This window comes from Oncorhynchus gorbuscha, linkage group LG05 (genome assembly GCF_021184085.1).
Source record: "Oncorhynchus gorbuscha isolate QuinsamMale2020 ecotype Even-year linkage group LG05, OgorEven_v1.0, whole genome shotgun sequence".
Lineage (NCBI taxonomy): Eukaryota > Metazoa > Chordata > Actinopteri > Salmoniformes > Salmonidae > Oncorhynchus > Oncorhynchus gorbuscha.
The window spans coordinates 40,050,669-40,076,840 of record NC_060177.1 but is presented as its reverse complement, the minus strand read 5'-3'; the positions used below and the strand labels follow the sequence as shown (position 1 = coordinate 40,076,840).

Here is a 26,172-nt window from a genome sequence, read left to right as displayed (position 1 = left end):
AAGACCGTTTTGTATGATAGAAGGTATACTTCATGAAATGTGTTTTTCTGATTTAGATGCTGAAGCAAAAGAAAAGGCCAAATTAACTCCAGAAAAGAAAGGTATGAAATTATTTTTGAATTGGTAATTTTCCACTTATTCAAATAATAAGTAGGCAGTCTGTGTCCATTTTATGCTATTTATAAAACATTCAATAAGTTATTATTGTAAGGACTGTTGTACGTGAACTTAGAAGCTGAAGTTTCCAAAGAAAAAGCCAAAGTAACTCCTTCAAATGAAGGTAACAGAATGTATTGATTTTTATCACCACCAATATAATATTTTTTTATAAATTTACTTAACCAGGCAAGTCAGTTCAGAACAAATTCTTATTTTAAATGACGGCCTAGGAACAGAAGGACAGATTTCCACCTTGTCAGCTCGGGGGTTTTGAACTTGCAATCTTCCGGTTACTAGTCCAACGCTCTAACCACTAGGCTACTCTGCTGCCCAGTACATAATCTCTGAGAAAAAATGTATCCTGCTATATTCATAGAGAAACACAATTATGTTGCTTTTGATTCAGATGCTGCAGTTATTAAAGAAAAGGTCAAATCAGCCCCTGCAAAGAAAGGTAAGAATGTGGTTAGTATGTAAGTAGGAATTTGTTATAACATTTGTTTGCATTGTATTTATTTAAATTCACAGCATATTTTTTGTTACTTTCATTGTTTATAGATGTTTATAATCTCTTCCAAATTTGACAAATCTAAATTCAGAGTTAGCAATTGAAAATGCACTCACTACTGTAAATAGTTCTGGATAAGAGTGTCTGTTGAATGACAACAATTGTAAATGTAAAATAAATATTGAGGTGAACAGACAGCCATAACAAATTATTTAATTCAAATGTAAATATGTATTTTCTCTTTGCACACAAATGTTATTTTGCAATAATGAGTATTGTTTGATAAGCAGTATATTACGTTTAAGAACATATGTGTTCTGTACAATAATTTAGTGTATAATATATATCAGATTATACAATAATCTAATGAAATAAGCATATATACTGCATGTATGTTTGTATCAATATTTGACATAGATGCTGCAGTTATTAAAGAAAAGGTGAAATCAGCCCCTGCAAAGAAAGGTAAAAATGTTTTCAAATCTGTGGTTAATATGTAATTTGATAGTGCTTGATCGAGGCTGAAAGTCACTATTTTACTGAAGCTGAATTTAGCAGTGAGAAGACCAAACCAGCTCTTGCAAAGAAATAAAGAAATGGCTCAATTCTTTAGATTAATTTTGTGTCTTTTCCAATGATTGTTTTAGAAGCTGAAATTCACAAAGAAAATGCCAAAGCAGCTTCATCAAAGAAAGGTATGGATAACTTTTTCTTTAGACATGAAGCAAAAAACGCTAGTCTTACTCTAAATAGATGTCTTCCACAGAGTGTGCTTCATTTCTCTCTCAACCAAATACTCAGTATGGGTTTGAATCAATTGCAGTTTGAACCTTTGCTGTATATGTTATCATTCTTGTTTGATTAGAGTCCAAGGAAACTCAGGACGAAGCCAAACCAGAGCCTTCAAAAGAAGGTACATATAGCATATTTTTTTCTGGCTTCAAAATGTATAATGGCGTAATTATTGAGATTCATGTTGTGTCTTGTCCAATGCTTGTATTAGACAGTGAAGTTCCCAAAGAACAGACCAAAGCAGCTACATGAAAGAAAGGTGCAAAGTATTCTTTGTGTACCACAGAACCCATTTTCGCATTACTGAGCCAAGCCAGCCTACAGTATACTGGGCTGGCCTAGATACTCATCAACCATAGCTGCTGGAATTGTGCTGGAAAGGACAATGTGATGAGAAAATATCTAAACGAGCACAGTTTGGCTTGGCCCTATAGTCTGAATCAGGTAAGACCGTTTTGTATGATAGAAGGTATACTTCATGAAATGTGTTTTTCTGATTTAGATGCTGAAGCAAAAGAAAAGGCCAAATTAACTCCAGAAAAGAAAGGTATGAAATTATTTTTGAATTGGTAATTTTCCACTTATTCAAATAATAAGTAGGCAGTCTGTGTCCATTTTATGCTATTTATAAAACATTCAATAAGTTATTATTGTAAGGACTGTTGTACGTGAACCTAGAAGCTGAAGTTTCCAAAGAAAAAGCCAAAGTAACTCCTTCAAATGAAGGTAACAGAATGTATTGATTTTTATCACCACCAATATAATATTTTTTTATAAATTTACTTAACCAGGCAAGTCAGTTCAGAACAAATTCTTATTTTAAATGACGGCCTAGGAACAGAAGGACAGATTTCCACCTTGTCAGCTCGGGGGTTTTGAACTTGCAATCTTCCGGTTACTAGTCCAACGCTCTAACCACTAGGCTACTCTGCTGCCCAGTACATAATCTCTGAGAAAAAAATGTATCCTGCTATATTCATAGAGAAACACAATTATGTTGCTTTTGATTCAGATGCTGCAGTTATTAAAGAAAAGGTCAAATCAGCCCCTGCAAAGAAAGGTAAGAATGTGGTTAGTATGTAAGTAGGAATTTGTTATAACATTTGTTTGCATTGTATTTATTTAAATTCACAGCATATTTTTTGTTACTTTCATTGTTTATAGATGTTTATAATCTCTTCCAAATTTGACAAATGTAAATTCAGAGTTAGCAATTGAAAATGCACTCACTACTGTAAATAGTTCTGGATAAGAGTGTCTGTTGAATGACAACAATTGTAAATGTAAAATAAATATTGAGGTGAACAGACAGCCATAACAAATTATTTAATTCAAATGTAAATATGTATTTTCTCTTTGCACACAAATGTTATTTTGCAATAATGAGTATTGTTTGATAAGCAGTATATTACGTTTAAGAACATATGTGTTCTGTAGAATAATTTAGTGTATAATATATATCAGATTATACAATAATCTAATGAAATAAGCATATATACTGCATGTATGTTTGTATCAATATTTGACATAGATGCTGCAGTTATTAAAGAAAAGGTGAAATCAGCCCCTGCAAAGAAAGGTAAAAATGTTTTCAAATCTGTGGTTAATATGTAATTTGATAGTGCTTGATCGAGGCTGAAAGTCACTATTTTACTGAAGCTGAATTTAGCAGTGAGAAGACCAAACCAGCTCTTGCAAAGAAATAAAGAAATGGCTCAATTCTTTAGATTAATTTTGTGTCTTCTCCAATGATTGTTTTAGAAGCTGAAATTCACAAAGAAAATGCCAAAGCAGCTTCATCAACGAAAGGTATGGATAACTTTTTTCTTTAGACATGAAGCAAAAAACGCTAGTCTTACTCTAAATAGATGTCTTCCACAGAGTGTGCTTCATTTCTCTCTCAACAAAATACTCAGTATGGGTTTGAATCAATTGCAGTTTGAACCTTTGCTGTATATGTTATCATTCTTGTTTGATTAGAGTATAAGGAAACTAAGGAACAAGCCAAACCAGAGCCTTCAAAAGAAGGTACAGATAGGATATTTTTTTCTGGCTTCAAAATGTATAATGGTGTAATTATTGAGGTTCATGTTGTGTCTTGTCCAATGCTTGTATTAGACAGTGAAGTTCCCAAAGAACAGACCAAAGCAGCTACATGAAAGAAAGGTGCAAAGTATTCTTTGTGTACCACAGAACCCATTTTCGCATTACTGAGCCAAGCCAGCCTACAGTATACTGGGCTGGCCTAGATACTCATCAACCATAGCTGCTGGAATTGTGCTGGAAAGGACAATGTGAAAAGAAAATATCTAAACGAGCAAAGTTCAGTTTGGCTTGGCCTGATAGTCTGAATCAGGTAAGACTGTTTTGTATGATAGAAGGTATACTTCATGAAATATGTTTTTCTGATTTAGATGCTGAAACAAAAGAAAAGGGCAAACTAGCTCCAGAAAAGAAAGGTAACAAATATTTTTTAATATTTCATTTTCCATTTATTCAAATAATAAGTAGGCAGGCCTATGTGTCTTGTTTTATGTAATTTATAAAACATTATATCAAGATCTTATTGTATGGACTGTACTTTTTCCAAAGGGAAAGCCAAACCAACTCCTGCAAATGAAGGTAACAGAACTAATTGACTTCACAACTAAAATTATATTAAAGACAGTACATAATCATGGAGAAAAATGGTTGTCTTGCTTTATTCATAAAGAAACACATTTATGATGTATTTGATTCAGATGTTGCAGTTATTAAAGAAAAGGTGAAATCAGCACCTGCAAAGAAAGGTAAGAATATTTTTAAATCTGTGGTTAATATGTCATTTGATAGGATAAGAGCACAAGCAAGACCCAGATGCAGAGACGGGAGGCAGATTGTTAGAGTCGCTGATATTTAATATAATCCAAGTGCCAGGCAAGAAAATAGTTGTGGACAGGCAAAAGATCATAACAAGGTCAGAGTCCAGGAGGTACAGAGTGGCAGGCAGGCTCGAGGTCAGGGCAGCAGTATGGTCAGGCAGGCGGGTTCAGAGTCAAGGCAGGCAAGGGTCAAAACCTGGGAGGACAAGCAAAACACAGAGTAAAAAGCAGGAGCACGGCGTAAAACGCTGGTTGACTTGACAAAACAAGACGAACTGGCACAGACAGGCAGAAAACACAGGTATAAATACACAGGGGATAATGAGGAAGATGGGTAACACTTAGAGATGGTGGAGACAAGCACAAGGACAGGTGAAACAGATCAGGGTGTGACAGATAGAGCTTGATAGAGGATGAATATCTCAAAGAAGTAGATCCTGCAAAGCAGCATTCAAGTGTTTTTACAATTATTGTTCCCTTGAATTATCACGTGCTTGTATTATAAAGTGAGTTTCATTTTTTTAATGGCCCATTTGTGTTGCATTTAGATGCTGTTTCCAAAGACAAGCCATTTTTGTGTTTATTTTTAGTCATGCACTGCATATGTTGTGCTTGTTTCAGTATTGATAATGTGTTTTAAATTCAATAGAGGCAAAACATATAAATGAAAAGACAAAATACAACGTTTAACCAGCCCTTGTAAATTAAGTTAATTATTATTTTCAAATGTTTAGCTTTTCACTTTGTCAAATATAAATTCAGTTAGGAATAAATAAAAAAATGTGTTCAAGTTTTAACAGAAAATCCCTATTTTTACTTAGAAGCTGAATTTACCAAATAAGAAGACCAAACCAGCTCTTGCAAAGAAAGAAATAAATTGCCCAATTATTGAGATTAATTGTGTGTCTTCTCTGATGATTGTTTTAGAATCTGCCAAAGCAGCTTCCTCAAAGAAAGGTATGTATACCTTTCTTTGGACTTGAAACAAAAACGCGAGTCTTACTCTAAATAGATGTCTTCCACAGAGTGTGCTTCATTTCTCTCTCAACCAAATACTCAGTATGGGTTTGAATCAAATGCAGTTTGAACCTTTGCTGTATATGTTATCATTCTTGTTTGATTAGAGTCCAAGGAAACTCAGGACGAAGCCAAACCAGAGCCTTCAAAAGAAGGTACAGATAGCATATTTTTTTCTGGCTTCAAAATGTATAATGGCGTAATTATTGAGATTCATGTTGTGTCTTGTCCAATGCTTGTATTAGACAGTGAAGTTCCCAAAGAACAGACCAAAGCAGCTACATGAAAGAAAGGTGCAAAGTATTCTTTGTGTACCACAGAACCCGTTTTCGCATTACTGAGCCAAGCCAGCCTACAGTATACTGGGCTGGCCTAGATACTCATCAACCATAGCTGCTGGAATTGTGCTGGAAAGGACAATGTGATGAGAAAATATCTAAACGAGCACAGTTTGGCTTGGCCCTATAGTCTGAATCAGGTAAGACCATTTTGTATGATAGAAGGTATACTTCATGAAATGTGTTTTTCTGATTTAGATGCTGAAGCAAAAGAAAAGGCCAAATTAACTCCAGAAAAGAAAGGTATGAAATTATTTTTGAATTGGTAATTTTCCACTTATTCAAATAATAAGTAGGCAGTCTGTGTCCATTTTATGCTATTTATAAAACATTCAATAAGTTATTATTGTAAGGACTGTTGTACGTGAACTTAGAAGCTTAAGTTTCCAAAGAAAAAGCCAAAGTAACTCCTTCAAATGAAGGTAACAGAATGTATTGATTTTTATCACCACCAATATAATATTTTTTTATAAATTTACTTAACCAGGAAAGTCAGTTCAGAACAAATTCTTATTTTAAATGACGGCCTAGGAACAGAAGGACAGATTTCCACCTTGTCAGCTCGGGGGTTTTGAACTTGCAATCTTCCGGTTACTAGTCCAACGCTCTAACCACTAGGCTACTCTGCTGCCCAGTACATAATCTCTGAGAAAAAAATGTATCCTGCTATATTCATAGAGAAACACAATTATGTTGCTTTTGATTCAGATGCTGCAGTTATTAAAGAAAAGGTCAAATCAGCCCCTGCAAAGAAAGGTAAGAATGTGGTTAGTATGTAAGTAGGAATTTGTTATAACATTTGTTTGCATTGTATTTATTTAAATTCACAGCATATTTTTTGTTACTTTCATTGTTTATAGATGTTTATAATCTCTTCCAAATTTGACAAATCTAAATTCAGAGTTAGCAATTGAAAATGCACTCACTACTGTAAATAGTTCTTATTATTATTATTATATATATATAAGAGTGTCTGTTGAATGACAACAATTGTAAATGTAAAATAAATATTGAGGTGAACAGACAGCCATAACAAATTATTTAATTAAAATGTAAATATGTATTTTCTCTTTGCACACAAATGTTATTTTGCAATAATGAGTATTGTTTGATAAGCAGTATATTACGTTTAAGAACATATGTGTTCTGTACAATAATTTAGTGTATAATATATATCAGATTATACAATAATCTAATGAAATAAGCATATATACTGCATGTATGTTTGTATCAATATTTGACATAGATGCTGCAGTTATTAAAGAAAAGGTGAAATCAGCCCCTGCAAAGAAAGGTAAAAATGTTTTCAAATCTGTGGTTAATATGTAATTTGATAGTGCTTGATCGAGGCTGAAAGTCACTATTTTACTGAAGCTGAATTTAGCAGTGAGAAGACCAAACCAGCTCTTGCAAAGAAATAAAGAAATGGCTCAATTCTTTAGATTAATTTTGTGTCTTCTCCAATGATTGTTTTAGAAGCTGAAATTCACAAAGAAAATGCCAAAGCAGCTTCATCAAAGAAAGGTATGGATAACTTTTTTCTTTAGACATGAAGCAAAAAACGCTAGTCTTACTCTAAATAGATGTCTTCCACAGATTGTGCTTCATTTCTCTCTCAACAAAATACTCAGTATGGGTTTGAATCAATTGCAGTTTGAACCTTTGCTGTATATGTTATCATTCTTGTTTGATTAGAGTATAAGGAAACTAAGGAACAAGCCAAACCAGAGCCTTCAAAAGAAGGTACAGATAGGATATTTTTTTCTGGCTTCAAAATGTATAATGGCGTAATTATTGAGATTCATGTTGTGTCTTGTCCAATGCTTGTATTAGACAGTGAAGTTCCCAAAGAACAGACCAAAGCAGCTACATGAAAGAAAGGTGCAAAGTATTCTTTGTGTACCACAGAACCCATTTTCGCATTACTGAGCCAAGCCAGCCTACAGTATACTGGGCTGGCCTAGATACTCATCAACCATAGCTGCTGGAATTGTGCTGGAAAGGACGATGTGAAAATAAAATATCTAAACGAGCAAAGTTCAGTTTGGCTTGGCCTGATAGTCTGAATCAGGTAAGACTGTTTTGTATGATAGAAGGTATACTTCATGAAATGTGTTTTTCTGATTTAGATGCTGAAGCAAAAGAAAAGGCCAAATTAGCCCCAGAAAAGAAAGGTATGAAATTATTTTTGAATGATTAATTTTCCACTTATTCAAATAATAAGTAGGCAGCCTGTGTCCATTTCATGCTATTTATGCTATTTATAAAACATTCAATATGTACGTGAACTTAGAAGCTGAAGTTTCCAAAGAAAAAGCCAAAGTAACTCCTTCAAATGAAGGTAACACAATGTATTGATTTTTAACACCACCAATATAATATTACAGACAGTACATAATCTCAGAGAAAAAAATCCTCCTGCTATATTCATAGAGAAACACAATTACGTTACATTTGATTCGGATGCTGCAGTTATTAAAGAAAAGGTCAAATCAGCCTCTGCAAAGAAAGGTAAGAATGTGTTTAGTATGTAATTAGTATGTAACATTTGTTTTTGCATCTTATTTTATTTTATTCACTGCATAGTTTTGATACTTTCATTGTTTATAATTATTTATAGTCTGTTCTAAATTTGACAAATCTAAAATCAGAGAAAATGGAAATGGACCCACTACTGTAAATTCTGGATAAGAGTATCTGGTAAATTAATTTTGTAAATGTAATATAAAAATTGAGGTGAAAACAACCCTTACAAATGATCTAATTTCAATATAAATGTATTTTCTCTTTGCACACGAATGTTATATTGCAATAATATTTGTTTCTTGTTGGTGCAGGCTTGAGAAGTATTATTACATTTAAGAACATACTTATACTATAGAATATTTTTTTGTGTTTTAAATATCAGATTATACAATACTCCAATTAAATAATCTTATTCTGCATGTATGTCCTTATCAACATTTGAAATAGATGCTGATGTTGTTAAAGAAAAGACGAGACCAGTTCCTGCAAAGAAAGTGAAAACTGTAAAAGACAAGGCAAAACCAGCACTAGCTGAGAAAGGTATTGAAGCAATGTTTTTAAAATTGATTTTACATCTAAAATACAGTATGTATTAACTATGAATTAGTACATTTGTGCTATTAAGCTTTAATTTGACCTGCCAGTCTTTCAACTTAAATGTTTTTATTTTATTCAGAGGCTGAAGTTGGCAAAGAAAAGTCCAAACCAACACCTGCAAAGAAAGGTACTGGTGTATTACAGTACTTCACTACAGTAGTTTTTAGACTGAGTAGAACAGGGTGGTCAAAGATATGGCCTGCCTCCTGTGAAATCATCCTGTGCAACCAATGTTGTTTTAAATGTAAGTATTATATTCTTCCTAATTTTAAACAATCACCTAAACATGTTATTTCTGTAGAAAGAACTGGATTCAGCTACTAGGGCTAAATTAACTAAACAACCCCAAGTGTACTAGAGACATCAAACTGGCACATATTGTCTAACATTATTCTTGTCCTCCATTCTCAAGAACCTGAATGTTCAAAAGAGAAAACAAAAGCAGATCATGTCAAGAGAGATGTGCAGTGCCTTGCAAAAGTATTAATTCCCATTGGCGTTTTTCCTAATTTGTTTCATTACAACCTGTAATTTAAATGGATGTTCATTTGGATTTCAAGTAATGAACATATACAAAATAGTCCACATTTGGTGAAGTAAAAAATGGGAAAGTGGTGCATGCATATGTATCCACCCCCTTTGCTATGAAGCCCCTAAATAAGATCTAGTCCAACCAATTACCTTTAGAAGTCACATAATTCGTTAAATAACGTCCACCTGTGTGCAATCTAAGTGTCACATGATCTGTCACATGATCACAGTATACCTACACCTGTTCTGAAAGGCCCCAGAGTCTGCAACACCACTAAGAAAGGGGCACCATGAAGACCAAGGAGCTCTCCGAACAGGTCAGGGACAAAGTTGTGGAGAAGTACAGATTACGGGTTATGAAAAAATATACGAAACTTTAAACATCCCTTTGAGTACCATTAAATCCATTATCAAAAACTGGAAAGAATATGGCACCACAACAATCCTGCAAAGAGAGGCATTAATCTGGGGCAACAAAGAGACCATAGATAACCCTGAAGGAGCTGCAAATCTCCACAGCAGAGATTGGAGTATCTGTCCATAGGACCACTTTAAGCGTACACTCCACAGAGAGCCAGAAAACAGCCATCGCTTAAAGAAAAAAATATCAAAAGCTTTTGACGTTCACCAAAAGGCATGTGGGAGACTCCCCAAACATATGAAAGAAGGTAATCTGGTCAGATGAGACTAAAATATAGCTTTTTGGCCGTCAAGCAAAACGTTATGTCTGGCACAAACCCAACACCTCCCATCACCCCTAGAGCAGCATCCCCACAGTGAAGCATGGTGGTGGCAGCAGCATGCTGTGGGTGATGTTTTTCATCGTCAGGGCTGAAAGAATGATGGATGGCGGTAAATACAGGGAAATTCTTGAGGGAAACCTGTTTCAGTCTCCCAGAGATTTGAGACTGGGACGGAGGTCCACCTTCAAGCAGGACAATGACCCTACGCGTACTACTAAAGCAACACTTGAGTGGTTTAAAGGGAACCATTTAAATGTCTCAGAATGGCCTAGTCAAAGCCCAGACCTCAATTCAATTGAGAATCTGTGATATGGCTTAAAGATGGCTGTAAACCAGCAGAACCCATCCAACTTGCAGGAGTTGTTTTGCCTTGAATCATTGGCAAAAATCCCAGTGGCTAGATGTGCCAAGCTTATATAGACATACCCAAAGAGTCTTGCAGCTGTAATTACTGAAAAAGGTGGCCCTACAAAGTATTGACTTTGGGGGTTGAATAGTTATGCACGCTCAAGTTTTCCGTTTTTTGGGGTCTTATTTCTTGTTTGTTTCACAATAAAAAAGATTTAGCATCTTCAAAGTGGTTGACATGTTGTGTAAATCAAACGATACAAACCACCAAAACCCCCAAAATACATTTTGATTCCAGGTTGTAAGGCAACAAAGTAGGAAAAATGCCAAGGGGGTGAATAATTTCGAAAGTCACTGTACATTGTATTATGTTGTCCTTTTACTCCATCTGGGGGTTTCAGACAGTAAACCATAATCTAACCTCTTTGATAACTGAGTATATGTTTTATAGAATCTGAAAAAATAGACCAGATCCGTCATCATAAAGGAAGGTATGGTTGTAAAATCCATCTAATTTCCAACAAGTGTAATATATTTGTGGCCCTTAGTGGGAGGTGGTTTAGTATTTGCTATGAAAAATACTTTGACCATATTGCATTGCTTTTAATAGATTAAGTGTTTTTTTTTACAAGAATATGTCCTAAAACCATTTATAGCCTCACTTTGGTTTAGTCAATTTTATACTAAGTGCATTAATTCCATTAACTGGTGTCACACCCGGACCTTAGAGATCCTTTTTATGTCTCTATTTTGGTTTGGTCAGGGCGTGAGTTGGGGTGGGCATTCTATGTGTTTGTGTTCTATGTTTTCTATTTCTGTGTATTTGGCTGGGTGTGGTTCTCAATCTATCGTGGTCTCTGATTGAGAACCATACTTAGGTAGCCTTTTCCTACCTGTGTCTTGTGGGTAGTTATTTTCTGTTTTGTGTGTCTGCACCAGACAGAACTGTTTTGTTTGTTTCCGCTTTGTTATTTTTTGTTCTAGTGTTCAGTTTTATTAAAAATCATGAACACATACCACGCTGCACCTTGTTCCTCTTCTTCAAACAGCCGTTACAACTGGGAATTCTAATTCTACCGTGGGAGTCAAACGCACAACCACTACCACACTGTATCAACGCAGTCATATGGGACTTAGTATTATGAAATAGTATGAAGTGTTTTGCTTAATGAACATCCATACAGTTACTTTTGGACACGCCTACACATTCCAGGGTTTTCTTTATTTTTACTATTTTCTACATTGTAGAATAATAGGGAAGACATCAAAACTATGAAATAACACATGGAATCATGGAGTAACCAGAAACGTGTTAAACAAATCAAAAACTATTTTTGATTCTTCAAAGTAGGCAGCCTTTGCTTTGATGACAGTTTTGCACACTCTTGTCATTCTCAAATCAAATCAAATCAACTGTTATTGGTGACATACACATGGTTAGCAGATGTTGTTGCTAGTGTAGCAAAATGCTTCTCGATCCGACTGTGCAGCAGTATCTAACAGGTAATATCTAACAATTCCACAACAAAAACTATAACACAATATCTACTAAAGGAATGGGATGTGAATATATAAGTACAACATATATGGATGAGCAATGACTGAGCGGCTAAGATGCAATAGATAGTAAAGAATAGATAGTGAAGGATACAGTATATACATTTGAGATGAGGAATGCGAGATATGTAAACATTCTTAAAGTGGCTTTATTAAGTGACTAGTGTTCCATTTATTTAAGTGGCCAATGATATCAAGTCTGTAGGTAGGCAGCCACCTCTGTGCTAGTGGTGGCTGTTTAACAATCTGATGGCCTTGCGATAGAAGCTGTTTTTCAATCTCTCTGTCCCAGATCTGATGCACCTGTACTGACCTCGCATTCTGGATGGAAGCAGGGTGAACAGCTAGTGGCTCGGGTTATTATTCTCCTTGATTATATTTTCTGCCTTCCTGTGACATCGTGTGTTGTAGGTGTCTTGGAGGGCAGGTAGTTTGCCCCCGGTGATGCGTTGTGCAGACTGCACCACACTGTCTGTGTATGTTTCAGTTTGTTGGTGATATTTACACCGAGGAACTTAAAACATTCCACTTTCTCCACTGCTTTCCCATCAATGTCCTGTCAATGTGGATAGGGGTGTGCTCCCTTTGCTGTTTCCTGAAGTCCAAAATCATCTCTTTTGTTTTGCTGACATTAAGTGAGAGGTTATTTTCCTGACACCACTCTCCCACCACACTCCTAAACTCCTATCCTATCCTCACCTCCTCCCTGTAGGTTGTCTTATCATTGTTGATAATCAAGCCTAGCGCTGTAGTGTCGTCTGCGAACTTGAAGATTGAGTTGGAGGCGTGCTTGGCCACACAGTTGTGGGTGAACAGGGAGTACAGGGAGTTTTTCCTAGCCACCGTGCTTCTACACCTGCATTGCTTGCTGTTTGGGGTTTTAGGCTGGGTTTCTGTACAGCACTTTGAGATATCAGCTGATGTACGAAGGGCTATATAAATACATTTGATTTGAGTACAGGAGAGGGCTGAGAACGCACCTTGTGGGGCCCCAGAGTTGAGGATTAGCGGAGTGGAGATGTTTTTTCCTAACTTCACCACCTGGGGTTGCCCGTCAGGAAGTCCAGGACACAGTTGCACAGGGTGGGGTCGAGTCCCAGGGTCTCAAGCTTAATAAGGAGTTTGGAGGGTACAATGGTGTTGAATGCTGAGCTGTAGTCAATAAACGGCATTCTTACATATGTATTCCTCTTGTCCAGTTGAGATAAGGCAGTGTGCAGTGTGATGGAAATTGTATCGTCTGTGGACCTATTGGGGCTGTAAGAAAATTGGAGTGGGTCTAGGGTAACAGGTAGGGTGGAGGTGATATGATCCTTGACTAGTCTCTCAACCAGCTTCATGAGGAATGCTTTTCCAACAGTCTTGAAGGACTTCCCAAATATAATGAGCACTTGTTGGCTGCTTTTCCTTCACTCTGCGGTCCAACTCATCCAAAACCATCTCAATTAGGTTGAGGTCGGGTGATTGTGGAGGCCAGGTCATCTGATGCAGCACTCCATCACTCCCCTTCTTGGTCAAATAACCCTTACACAGCCTGGAGGTGTGTCATTGTTTTGTTGAATTTTTTTTTTATAGTCCCACTATGTGCAAACCAGATGGAGTATTGCTGCAGAATCCTGTGGTAGCAATGCTGGTTAAGTGTAGCTTGAATTCTAAATAAATCCCTGACAGTGTCACCAACAAAGCACCCCCACACCATCACACCTCCTTTAATTTTATTTCACCTTTATTTAACCAGGTACGCTAGTTGAGAAGTTATCATTTACAACTGCAACCTGGCCAAGATAAAGCAAAGCAGTACGACAAAAATAACAATCAATCAAATGTATTTATAAAGCCCTTCTTACATCAGCTGATGTCACAAAGTGCTGCACAGAAACCCAGCCTAAAACCCCAAACAGCAAGCAATGCAGGTGTAGAAGCACGGTGTCTAGGAAAAACTCATTAGAAAGGCCAGAACCTAGGAAGAAACCTAGAGTGGAACCAGGCTATGAAGGGTGGTCCTCTTCTGGCTGTGCCGGGTGGAGATCATACAGAACATGGCCAAGATGTTCAAATTTCCATAGATGACCAGCAGGGTCAAATAATAATAATCCCAGTGGTTGTCGAGGGTGCAACAGGTCAGCACCTCAGGAGTAAATGTCAGTTGGCTTTTCATAGCCAATCACTCAGAGTTACTCCCTAGAGAGTTGAAAACAGCAGATCTGGGACAGGTAGCATGTTTCACCGAGTTACACATAAATACAGAGTTACACATAACAAAAGTATAGTCAATAACACACTAAAAACATCTACGTACAGTCTGTGCAAATGTAGAAAAGTAGGGAAGTAAGGCAATAAATTGGCCATAGAGGCGAAATAATTACAATTTAGCATTAACACTGGAGTGATCGATGTGCAGATGATGATGTGCAAGTAGAGATACTGGGGTGCAAAAGGACAAATAACAATGTGGGGATGATATCGTTTAGGACCTTGAGCGTGGCTGAGGTGCACCCATGACTAGCTCGGAAACCAGATTGCATAGTGGAGAAGTTACGGTGGGATTCGAAATGGTCGGGTTCTGTTTGTTAACTTGGCTTTCGAAGATTTTAGAAAAGCAGGGCAGGATGGATATACAGTAGATCTATAACAGTTTTGGTCTAGAGTGTCTCCCCCTTTGAAGAGGGGGATGACCGCGGCAGCTTTCCAATCTTTGGGGATCTCAAATGATACATGAGAGAGGTTGAACAGGCTAGTAATATCCACCATTTCTTAGAAGAAAAAAATCTTAAATTTGGACTCATCAGACCAAAGGACAGATATTCACCGGTCTAATGTCCTTTGCTCATGTTTCTTGGCCCAAACAAGTCTCTTATTATTATTGGCGTCCTTTAGTAGTGGTTTATTTCGAGCAATTCGACCATGAAGGCTTGATTCACGCAGTTTTCCTATGAACAGATGATGTTGATGTTCAAGCCTGTTACTTGAATTCTGTGACGTAATTATTTGGGCTGCAATTTCTGATGTGCAGTTAACTCTAACAAACTTATCCTCTGCAGCAGAGGTAACTCTGGGTATTCCTTTCTTGTGGCGGTCCTCATGAGAGCCAGTTTCATCATAGCGATGGATGGTTTTTTGCTACTGCTCTTGAAGAAACTTTAAAAGTTCTTGAAATTTTCCGGATTGACTGACCTTCATGTCTTTAAGAAATGATGGACTGTTTATTTGGGCTCACGAGTGTCGCAGTGATCTAAGGCACTGCATTTCAGTGCTAGAGGTGTCTCTACAGACATTGGTTTGATTCCAAGCTGTATCACAATCAGCTGTGATTTGGAGTCCCATAGGGCGGTGCACAATTTGTCCGGGTTAGGGTAGGCCGTTATTTTTTAAATATGAATTAGTTCTTCACTGACTTGCCTAGGATTGGCTCAAACGCATTAAGAAGGAAAGACATTTCACAAATTAACTTTTAACAAGGCACAACTGTTAATTGAAATGCATTCCAGGTGACTACCTCATGAAGCTGGTTGAGAGAATGCCAAGAGTGTGCAAAGCTATCATCAAGGTAAAAGGTGGCTACTTTGAAGAATCTCAAATCTCAAATATATTTTGATTTGTTTAACACTTTCTTGGTTACTGCATGATTCCATGTTTGTTATTTCATAATAATCATTTGATTTCTTCACTAATATTCTGCAATGTAAAAAATAGTAAAAATAAAGAAAAACCTTTGAATGAGTAGGTGTGTCCAAACTTTTGACTGGTACATGATATATATATAACTGGGATCCTAATACAATTCTAAATATAATACATTCCAATTCAAACAGTCCAAACTGTTTTTATTAAATTACCTTTCCAAATTTTATTTAGTTCCATAACTTGAAGATTTTTGAAATTTGAATTTAATTTAACTTAAATGATTGGATTTTAACCCAATTCTGCAATATAGTTGTCTTTTTTGTCATAAAAATGTGATTCCTTCTTATTACATTTTTGTTTTTTAATACCTGAAGTTCCTATAGAAGAGAATTTCAAATCAACACCAGTATAGAAAGGTAAAGCAAAGCTAAGATATTGGAGTTGTTCATTTACTGCGATTAATAAAGTATACTAAATTGTTTTATTTGTTTAGAACTTGTTGCACCACTGGGGAAAGCACGACCAAACATTGGAATCAAAGGTAGTAACGTCCCCCATTTTTTAAATTGTTCTTTTTTACATTGAATGTTTTCATACTTTGGGAAGTGAAGCCATTGTTAGATTGTATTTGAATAAATACATAAATCAACTTTGAGATAACAGGTTTAATAGAAATTGACACATTTTCTCTACGTTGATTTTCATCCTAAGACTTGAAAGATTCTGATGTGGATTGTATGGTCTTTTTTTGACAGAACCTGAAGTCATTCACAGAAATCACAGTCACATAAATGCTTCTCTTACAAAGGAGAGAGTTAAAGTTGTACTTGTAAAGAAAGGTAAGTGGCATCACTTAAATATAGTATCCATGTTTATGCCCACTGTATTCATTATTTTAAACTTTTAAACACATCTTTAATGTTTCTGTTTTGTTTAGACCTTGCAATGCACAATGATAAGGCAAAACCAACAATATTTGTACACCGAATATTTGATTTTCTGATTTTCTTTTAAAAAATCAGAGCCAGAGAGATTCTTGCAATTTTCATATCCAAAATTCTTTCCTAACCATACAAAATTCTTACATTAGTAAGTAGATATTAAGATTCCACTTTCCAGCAAGTGTCCCTAATACCTACATATTTACATGGTACTTACAGTATCGTCATAAAGTATTCACACCTCATGATTTCTTACACATTTTGTTGTGTTACACTGAATTAAAAAAAATTGGTTAAATTGAGATTTACCCCATAATGCCAAAGTGGAATTATATTTTTAGACATTTTTACAAATTAATAAAAAATGCATGGAATCATTGTGTGCAATATTGATTAAAAAAAATGATAGAAAAATGATTGTCCCACTATGCGCAAACCAGATAGGATGGCATATCGCTGTAGAATGCTGTGTTAGCCATGCTTGTTAAGTGTGCCTTTGATGATTTTTGTGACTGCACTTGAAGAAACTTAAAAAATTCTTGAAATTTTCCGAATTGAATTGACTGACCTTCATGTCTTAAAGTAACGATGGACTGTCGCTTCTCTTTGCTTGTTTGAGCTGTTCTTGCCATAATATGGACTTAGCCCTATTTGGTAAAATACCATCTTCTGTATAACACCCCTACCTTGTCACAACACAACTGATTGCTCAAATGCATTAAGAAGGAAAGAAATTCCACAAATGAACTTTTAACAAGTCACACCTGTTAATTGAAATGCATTCCAGGTGACTACTGCATGAAGCTGGTTGAGAGAATGCCAATAGTGTGCAAAGCTGTCATCAAGGCAAAAGGTGGCTACTTTGAAGAATCTCAAATCTCAAATATATTTTGATTTGTTTACTCTTAAGCCCACCCGACACGCAGGCGCTCCATCTAGCCATCTGAAAATGCAAATGCGCTACGCTAAATGCTAATAGCACTCATTAAAACTCAAACATTCATTAAAACAGACATGCAGGGTACTGAATTAAAGCTACACTCGTTGTGAATCTAGCTAACAAGTCAGATTTTTAAAATGCTTTTCGTCGAAAGCATGAGAAGCTATTATCTGATAGCATGCAACACCCCGAAATACCTGAAGGGGACGTAAACAAAATAATTAACACAAAACGCAGAAATAAAATATAAAACATTCATTACCTTTGACGATCTTCTTTGTTGGCACTCCTATATGTCCCATAAACATCACTATTGGGTCTTTTTTGTCCGATTAAATCGGTCCATTTATACCCCAAATATCGATCTATGAAAAGTGTGTGATCCAGAAAAAAACAGCGTTTTAAAACGCGTCATTTTTTAAAATTAAATAAGTCGACGATAAACTTTCACAAAACACATCAAAATACTTTTGTAATCCAACTTTAGGTATCAGTAAACGTTAATAATCTATCAAATTGATCACGGGGCGATGTGTATTCAATAGCTCCACGTCTTCAAATCATGGTTGGGGCGGCGACGTAGCCTAGTGGTTAGAGCGTTGGACCAGTAACCAGAAGGTTGCGAGTTCAAACCCCCGAGCTGACAAGGTACAAATCTGTCGTTCTGCCCCTGAACAGACAGTTAACCCACTGTTCCCAGGCCGTCATTGAAAATAAGAATATGTTCTTAACTGACTTGCCTGGTTAAATAAAGGTAAAATTAAATTAAATGGTATAAATTAAAATCTCTCTTCCAAAACATCCTGTCGGAGACCGGAAGGAATGGGGTCTCTCTTACTCGTTTGACCAAGAAACAACACCCAGGCAATTGACAAGACTTTTGACATTGTGTGGAAGCTGTAGGACTTGCAATCTCAGCCCCATCTAATTTGCTGCCCCATAGACAATACATGCAAGTGGCGCATTGATATTTTTTCCAGTTTTCGGTGATCAGTTTTCCTTGCGCTTTTTGATGAAACACACGTTCTGTTATAGTCACAGCCGTGATTTAACCAGTTGTAGAAATGTCAGAGTGTATTCTATCCACACATACTAATCATATGCATATACTATATTCCTGGCATGAATAGTAGGACGCTGAAATGTTGCACAATTTTTAACAGAATATTCGAAAAAGTAAGGGGTAGGCTTAAGTGGTTCACCTTTATGGTTACTACATGATTCCATATGTGATATTTCATAGTTTTGATGTCTTCTATATTATTCTACAATGTAGAAAATAATTAAAATAAAGAAAACCCTTGAATGAGTAGGTGCATCCAAACTTTTGGCTGGTACTGTATATAGATTCAGAACTTTTGTGAAACACAACAGCACAGTTGAAAATATATGGCAAATATACTAAACAAAAATATAAATACAACAATATCAAAGGTTTTACTGAGTTAAAAGCAAATCAAGGCCCTAATCTATGGATTTCACATTACTGGGCAAGGGTTCAAGCCGGACGTGGAAGTCCTGGGCTGGCAGGGTTTACACGTGGTCAGCAGTTGTGAGATGAGTTGGATGTTCTGCCAAATTCTTAAAATTTTCTGGCAACAGTTCTGGTTGACATTCATGCAGTAAGCATGCCAATAGACCTTTTGCACTACGAAGCAAGGCCCACTTCCGCTCAACTTCCTACACGATACATAGCTTCCTGTCCGGATCGTGTCCTGTTGCCTGATTGTAGCCATACTAGCCTCGAAGTCACTCGTTTAATCATTACATCAGTATATTAATATAATCATATTTCTATCGCATTTTTTTATCATTCTTGTTGAAAATAAATTGTGTTTATCCGTTCTGTTAGTGATTTTTGTAATTCGATTATTTGTCTCTTAGCTAGCTATCTATTAACGCACTAACTAGTAAGCTGGCTAGCAATTAGCCAACACACCCTCCCTTACCAATCATGGCACTGTTTTACACAAGGTGCTTGCAAGAGCTGCCAAAGATATCAGTGGCACATCGTCTGGCCAAGACAAGTAACGAAGCACCGATCAGGACTGTTGGAAACAGACACCTCACAAGTCCTCAAATGGCAGCTTCATTAAATAGTACCCACAAAACACCAGTCTCAACATCAACAGGGAAGAGGCGACTATGGGATGCCGGCCTTCTAGGCAGAGTTGCAAAGAAAAAGCCATATCTTAGACTGGTCAATAACAATAAAAGATGGGCAAAAGAGCAGAGACACTGGAAAGAGGAACTCTGCCTAGAAGGCCAGCATCCCGTAGTCGCCTCTTCACTGCTGACGTTAGTCTAGTGTTTTGTGGGTATTATTTAATGAAGCTTCCAGTTGAGGACTTGTCAGGCATTGGTTTCTCAACTAGACACTATAATGTACTTGTCCTCTTGCTCAGTTGTGCACCGGGGCCTCCCACTTCTCCTTCTATCCTGGTTAGAGACAGTTTGAGCTGTTTGGTGAAGGCTGTCATAAAGGCAAAGGTTGGCTACTCTGAAGAATCTCAAAAATAAAATATATTGTGATTTGTTTCACACTTATTTTGCTTACTTCATGATGTGTTATTTCATCATTGTTGATGTCTTCACTGTTATTCTACAATGTATAAAATGTAAAAATTAATAAAAACCCTTGAATAACTTTTGACCGGTAGTGTATATCTGGCTAAGGCATGCACAAATTGTTGCATAAGAAATGTAATGCATAATGAAAATGTTAAAATTGAAATGCACAAAGAGATATTATTCAGACCTCTCCTGCTAAATCATACACTTCCAAAGACAAGATCAAAACAGTCCATGTACAGAAAGGTATTGATGTTCCATATCTACAAATGTTTGGGGCTTTTGTAGAATACCTAGATACTTATGCTCATCTTTTGTTTGTTAGCTGTGTTTGTTAGTAGAGTACTGCTCCACTTATCATGGCTTCTCATTGTTTTTATTCTTGTTTGATTTAAAGTCTGAAGCTTATAAAGGGAAAGCCAAAGAGGCAGCTATAGCAAAATATGGATGGCTCTTATTACAATATCTGTCCCATTCAGTTCCTCACACATAATATAACTTAATGGTATGCAGTAAACATTTTGGTTTTTCATTTTTTTCAGAACCTGCTCTTAAAGAAAAGGCCATGCCAGCCCCTGCAAAGAAAGGTAATTAGAATTTACTCCCACTTCTCTTACTTAATGAGTTTATTTGATAACAATCCTAGCATCCTTGGTATTTCATTGTTGTTTATTATGTAACGGTAGCATGTAATTCATGTCTACAGCATATACAGTACATTAGATTTCCAATTCCCGGATGTCTGACTTTGGGAAACTTTTTTAATAGAAATTGTTAGTTGTACTTTATGTATGCCCTAACCTCCATTAGAACTATTATCATTGATCTTAAATTGGTGTCTTTGTTTAGAACGTGAGGCTCCCAACCAGAAGGCCAAACCAGTATCTCAACAGAAAGGTACTGATTCAATTCAAGGTATTGTTTTTCAGGGAAACGTTCATTTAGCAAAAGATAGAATTACGTGTCATTTCATTTATTTTGATTCAGTTGTGGTGAAATATGTATATTTGTGTAATTTGATTCAGAACCTGCTCTTAAAGAATATACCAAACCAGCCCTTCTAAAGAAAGGCACTGACACGGTTTAATCTCTCTAGTTTATTTTCAATACTCTATTATTCTAAGTATAACTCATATAACTCATAAAAGGTTTATATTTATCAACTAATACTTGAAGCTTCTATTCCAAGTGTGTCAAACATCCCACATTATGAATTCAGGAGTATTTGATGGCAAGGCATGATATGCAGTGTGGCTCCCCGAACCTCAGTGAAGACGGCCTCAGTGCAAAATGCGGGGCACCCCTGATTTCACCTCTGATTTGACTGTGGTAATAATGGACAGATTGGTTTTCTAATTGTACAGTGTGAGGGGACATCCATAATTTCCTGTACACTGACCAATCATTCTGATATGATTCTGTTTGTTTGTAACTCATTTCTTAATACTTGTTCATGCTCCTTAGACTATGTTTACAATTGTAGAGATGCTGAATATGTGCTTATTTAATAAAGATTAAATAAATAAAAAAGAAATTATCATGAAATGGATGATGGATGGGTTGATGGATGGGTTATATCTATAGGCTACATTAGGGTTTTCTTTCATTATTTTTGCATTAGTGCAAAAGCCTATTACCTAACTGTATGTAGCCAAATGCTTTTGGAAACCACCAGAAAACGTTCATGTCAATTCACTGAGGCAAAACGGACAATGCCCAGTTGCATCACCGCCTGGTATGGCAACTGCTCAGCATCCGACCGTAAAGCGCTACAGAGGGTAGTGTGTACTGCCCAATACATCACTGGTGCCAAGCTTCCTGCCATCCAGGACCAGAGGAAGGCCCAAAAAATTGTCAAAGACTCCAGTCTCCCAAGTCATAGACTGTTCTTTCTGCTGCTGCATGGCAAGCAGTACCAGAGCGCCACGTCTAGGTCTAAAAAGCACCTTAACAGCTTCTTCCCCCAAGCCATGAGACTGCTGAACAATCAAATGGCCACCCAGACTATTTACATTGTTATGCATTTGTTATGCATTTGATCCCTGGTCCCCAAATGGCTTTGCTCCTCAAAAGGAGCAGATATGAAAGAGAAAACTTTACCAATGTCAACTAGATTGAATCATTCATTCTGACAATTTAGGACATTCTGGTGAGCTCTATTTCGTCTTCAAGGGCAACATAAAGGCTAATGACAGGAGAGAAGCAGCATGTAGCCTAGAAACCTATTTAAAAACAGTCTCTGACTATAACCTACAGCGGGCCACAGGTTTTCACTTTATCAACTATAGGCAGGTGGATGCAGATGGGTTATTAGCAATTGCGGGCGAGTGAGATGAACAAACAGCTGACCAGCGCACCACTAGTGGCTAGCACTGGGATTGAATACGTGACCCTCGGAGTGGGAGTCTGCAGTTTAAAGGCACATCCACCATCACCACCATTTAAAGGCACATCCTCCCCTCACAGCCTACATTGTCAATCAACACTACACAATATTTGACTCAAACGTAATGTTTGCATGACATTGTAATGTTGTCACTTCAACAAAAATTGTGAAATAATCAGCTTTAGGAAAAGCAAAATCATCTTGTCCTGAAGCTGATGTTTTTATTGTATCTTCAGTTAAGAGCCGTGCTGTAATAATGCTATGTCATTTCTTGTTCCTACTTGTTTCAGAACCTGAGGGTGTGAAAGAGATGGACAAACCAGACCCTCTTAAGAAAGGTACAGTGTATGGATTTAGTTTCCATGCTCACCCATTCATGTCTTCTGTCAACTCAATACCCTTCGACTGTTATTTAGATAGGGTCTCATTCAAAACTGTTCTGTATTTGACTTAGAACCTGAAGCTACAAAAAAGAAGGCTAAGCCAGCAACTGTAACGAAAGGTACAGGTGTCGTTTTTGTTCATTTTAATCACTGTTGGATCTCTGTTAATTCTCTGTTTTCATGTCCTCCGGATCAGATGACCCCTGGATATAGCTTGTTTTCTATATGTACAGTGCCTTCAGAAAGTCTCCACACCCCTTAACTTAAAAAAAAAAAAATGTTTTACAAAGTGAGATAAAAATGTGTAATTTCTTTGTCAACAATCTACTCAAAATACGCTGTAATGTCAAAGTGGAAGAAAAAGTCTAACATTTGTAAAAACTATTTGAAACATAACACACTACCATATCTTGAATAATCACCTTTGGCAGAAATTACAGCTGTGAGTCTTTCGTGGTATTTTGTATTCATATTTATTATGGATCATTAGCTGCTGCCATAAGGTTCCATATTAATCTGTTTTTTAAAACAAATTTTACTGCTTGCATGAGTTACTTGATGTGGAGTAGAGTTCCATGTCGTCATGGCTCTATTTAGTACTGTGTGCCGTCCCATAGTCTGTTCTGGACTTGGGGACTGTGAAGAGACCTCTTGTGGCATGTCTTGTGGGGTATGCATGGGTGTCCGAGCTGTGCGCCAGTAGTTCAAACAGACAGCTTGGTGCATTCAACATGTCAATACCTTTCATAAACACAAGCAGTGACGAAGTAAATCTGTCCTCCAATTTGAGCCAGGAGAGATTAACATGCATATTATTAATATTAGATCTCTGTGTACATCAAGGGCCAGCCGTGGCCTGTTCTGAACCAATTGCAATTGTCCTTTTTTGTGGCACCTGACCACACGAATGAACAGTAGTCCAGGTGCGACATAGGAACTCTGGCTTTCCTCAAAGTCAGTGGCAATTCATTAGTAAAGATTGAAAAAAGTAAAGGGCCTAGACAGCTGTCTCGGGGAATTCCTGATTCTACGTGGATTATGTTGGAGAGGCTTCCATTAAAGAACACCCTCTGTGTTCTGTTAGACAGGTAACTCTTTATCTACAATATAGCAGTGTGTGTAGTCATAACACATTACTTTTGCCAGCAGCAGACTATGATCGATAATGTCAAAGGCTTCACTGAAGTCTAACAAAACAGAAACCACAGTCTTTTTATCACACATTTCACTTAGCCAATTTGTGTAAGTACTGTGCTTCTTGAATGTCCTTCTCTATAAGCATGCTGTAAGTGTCTTGTGAATTTGTTTACTGTAAAATAGCATTGTATCTGGTCAAACACAATTTTTTCCAAAAGTTTACTAAGGGTTGGTAACAGGCTGATTGGTCGGCTATTTGAGCCAGCTTTACTATTCTTAGATAGCGGAATTAATTTAGCTTCCCTCCAAGCATGAGGGCATGCACTTTCTAGAAGGCTTCAATTGAAGTTGTGGCAAATTAGGAATGGCAATATCGTCCGCTATTATCTTCCATCCAAGTTGTCAGACCGCGGTGGCTTGTCATCGTTAATAGTCAACAATATTTTTTTTCACCTCTTCCACACTAACTTTACGGAATTTATAAGTACATTGATTGTCTCTTATAATTTGGTCAGATATACTTGGATGTGTATTGTCAGTGTTTGTTGCTGGCATGTTATACATACTTTTGATAATAAAAATTGATAATGAAAAATTCATAGGAATCACTACAAAACATATTGTACGACCTCTTATACACTATATTAGGCCCAGACTTTGGAACTTTGGTTTTCCTCGATATGGCTAGTATATTGTGATCACTACTTCCGACGGATCTTGATACTGCTTTCGTAAAGATGTGATCAATAATTAATGATGATTTTATTCCTGTGTGGTTTCTAACTACCCTGGTAGGTTGACTGATAACCTGAACCAGGTTGCAGGCACTGGGTACAGTTTGAAGCTTTTTCTTGAGTGGCTAGTCAATATTTCAATCACCCAGAAAATATAACTCTCTGATATCACAAACACTATCAAGCTCCGGGATAAGACATTGTTTTTGCACAAGGAACGGTCACATTTCTTACCATGGAGCAGCCCAGAATCACAGCTGGCGAGAAGGACAAGGAAATCTGCCCACTCCCACGCTTCTCAGGATTCAAAGAAACCTTTATGGACAGGAGATAGGCAGGATAACTTGGAGGCCTGCCACATGAAGGTTGTCAACTTCGTAGTTGTAGACACAGGCACCCCCAGCAGCGAAGGTGCAGGAAGATCAGGCTCCAGGACGGCGAAACTGGTCACTGTTTGTATCCTTTCCAGGCCTCTTGTTGGGAGTGTATACTGCTTTGTGAGAAGTCGCCGTCTTCGGCTTCCATGGCCCGTGACATGCAACCATTGGTGATTGTCTTGCTCCTCTTGCTGAGCTCCTTCTACTCTGCTATCAGATGGTGGAGCTCCGGGCAACACCGGCCAGTGAAAAGGCGGAGATGCATCCAACAAGAGCAAATGCAGCCCAGCCACGGGCGTAGAAAATTTTAACATTTATCACCCTATGTTTCCCCAGTTTCTTACGTAGGCTGGCGACCTGCAAGATCAATGAAGCCACCACATGCCTATAGTCCTCGGCAAGTAAACAATTTCCGCATTGGAACTCCAAGTGGTCTGGTTTATCCCGAAACAGTGCCTAATATATGCAGCTCCTACATCCCTGGAACCATTAATTTATTTCTCCAGAGAAAAACTAATCTGATACCAACTTCCTTAGCTTGTTGGCTAACAGCTTAGCGTGTCCATCGAGCAAGCTTAAACTTGTCTGTTAAGGGGGATTCCAGGACAAGAAATAGCGGTCCTTGCTGTTAAAAGCTAACCGCGTCGCGTAATCCACGCAAAACCTAGTTTTGTATTTGTATTTATTGAAAATTGGTTTTGTTTCTACAGACCGAGTGTTTTCCAGTTTATAATGTTCAGCTGCGCACATGACGTGATGACGTGAATTTGCTTTGCGAAGTTTCTCAGACAGTAAGTCTCTAAATGCTTTCCACACCTGGATTGTGCAACATTTGCCCATTATTCTTTGCAAAATTCTTCAAGCTCTGTTGATCATTGCTAGACAACCATTTTCAGGTCTTGCCATAGATTTTCAAGCAGATTTAAGGAACTCAGGAACATTCACTGTCTTATTGTAAAGCAAATCCAGTGTAGATTTGGCCATGTAATATAGGTTATTGTCCTAATGAAAGGTGAATTAATCCCCCAGTGTCTGGTGGAAAGCAGACTGAACCAGGATTCCCTCTACGATTTTGCCTGTGCTTAGCTCCATTCTGTTTCTT

The 26,172-nt window shown here is 37.2% G+C and overlaps 1 protein-coding gene across 30 annotated transcripts in view; it reads left to right on the top strand.

Annotated features, from left to right (window-relative positions):
* Window positions 1–26,172, top strand: part of si:ch211-266g18.10 (neurofilament heavy polypeptide) — a 147,727-nt gene that overhangs the window by 105,402 nt on the left and 16,153 nt on the right. For 19 of the 30 annotated variants that reach the window (XM_046349894.1, XM_046349893.1, XM_046349890.1 and 16 more), the window contains 28 exons: window positions 57–101; window positions 566–613; window positions 1,085–1,132; window positions 1,315–1,362; window positions 1,533–1,580; window positions 1,962–2,006; window positions 2,472–2,519; window positions 2,991–3,038; window positions 3,221–3,268; window positions 3,440–3,487; window positions 3,874–3,918; window positions 4,052–4,081; window positions 4,201–4,248; window positions 5,248–5,277; window positions 5,445–5,492; window positions 5,874–5,918; window positions 6,384–6,431; window positions 6,922–6,969; window positions 7,152–7,199; window positions 7,805–7,849; window positions 8,649–8,741; window positions 8,878–8,925; window positions 16,095–16,142; window positions 16,357–16,440; window positions 20,596–20,640; window positions 20,903–20,968; window positions 22,730–22,777; window positions 22,894–22,941. In XM_046349894.1, the coding sequence (XP_046205850.1) occupies window positions 57–101; window positions 566–613; window positions 1,085–1,132; window positions 1,315–1,362; window positions 1,533–1,580; window positions 1,962–2,006; window positions 2,472–2,519; window positions 2,991–3,038; window positions 3,221–3,268; window positions 3,440–3,487; window positions 3,874–3,918; window positions 4,052–4,081; window positions 4,201–4,248; window positions 5,248–5,277; window positions 5,445–5,492; window positions 5,874–5,918; window positions 6,384–6,431; window positions 6,922–6,969; window positions 7,152–7,199; window positions 7,805–7,849; window positions 8,649–8,741; window positions 8,878–8,925; window positions 16,095–16,142; window positions 16,357–16,440; window positions 20,596–20,640; window positions 20,903–20,968; window positions 22,730–22,777; window positions 22,894–22,941 (1,389 nt within the window). The remainder of the gene's footprint in view (window positions 1–56; window positions 102–565; window positions 614–1,084; window positions 1,133–1,314; window positions 1,363–1,532; window positions 1,581–1,961; window positions 2,007–2,471; window positions 2,520–2,990; window positions 3,039–3,220; window positions 3,269–3,439; window positions 3,488–3,873; window positions 3,919–4,051; window positions 4,082–4,200; window positions 4,249–5,247; window positions 5,278–5,444; window positions 5,493–5,873; window positions 5,919–6,383; window positions 6,432–6,921; window positions 6,970–7,151; window positions 7,200–7,804; window positions 7,850–8,648; window positions 8,742–8,877; window positions 8,926–16,094; window positions 16,143–16,356; window positions 16,441–20,595; window positions 20,641–20,902; window positions 20,969–22,729; window positions 22,778–22,893; window positions 22,942–26,172) is intronic. The other 11 variants (XM_046349877.1, XM_046349867.1, XM_046349874.1 and 8 more) reach the window with 10 other exon arrangements.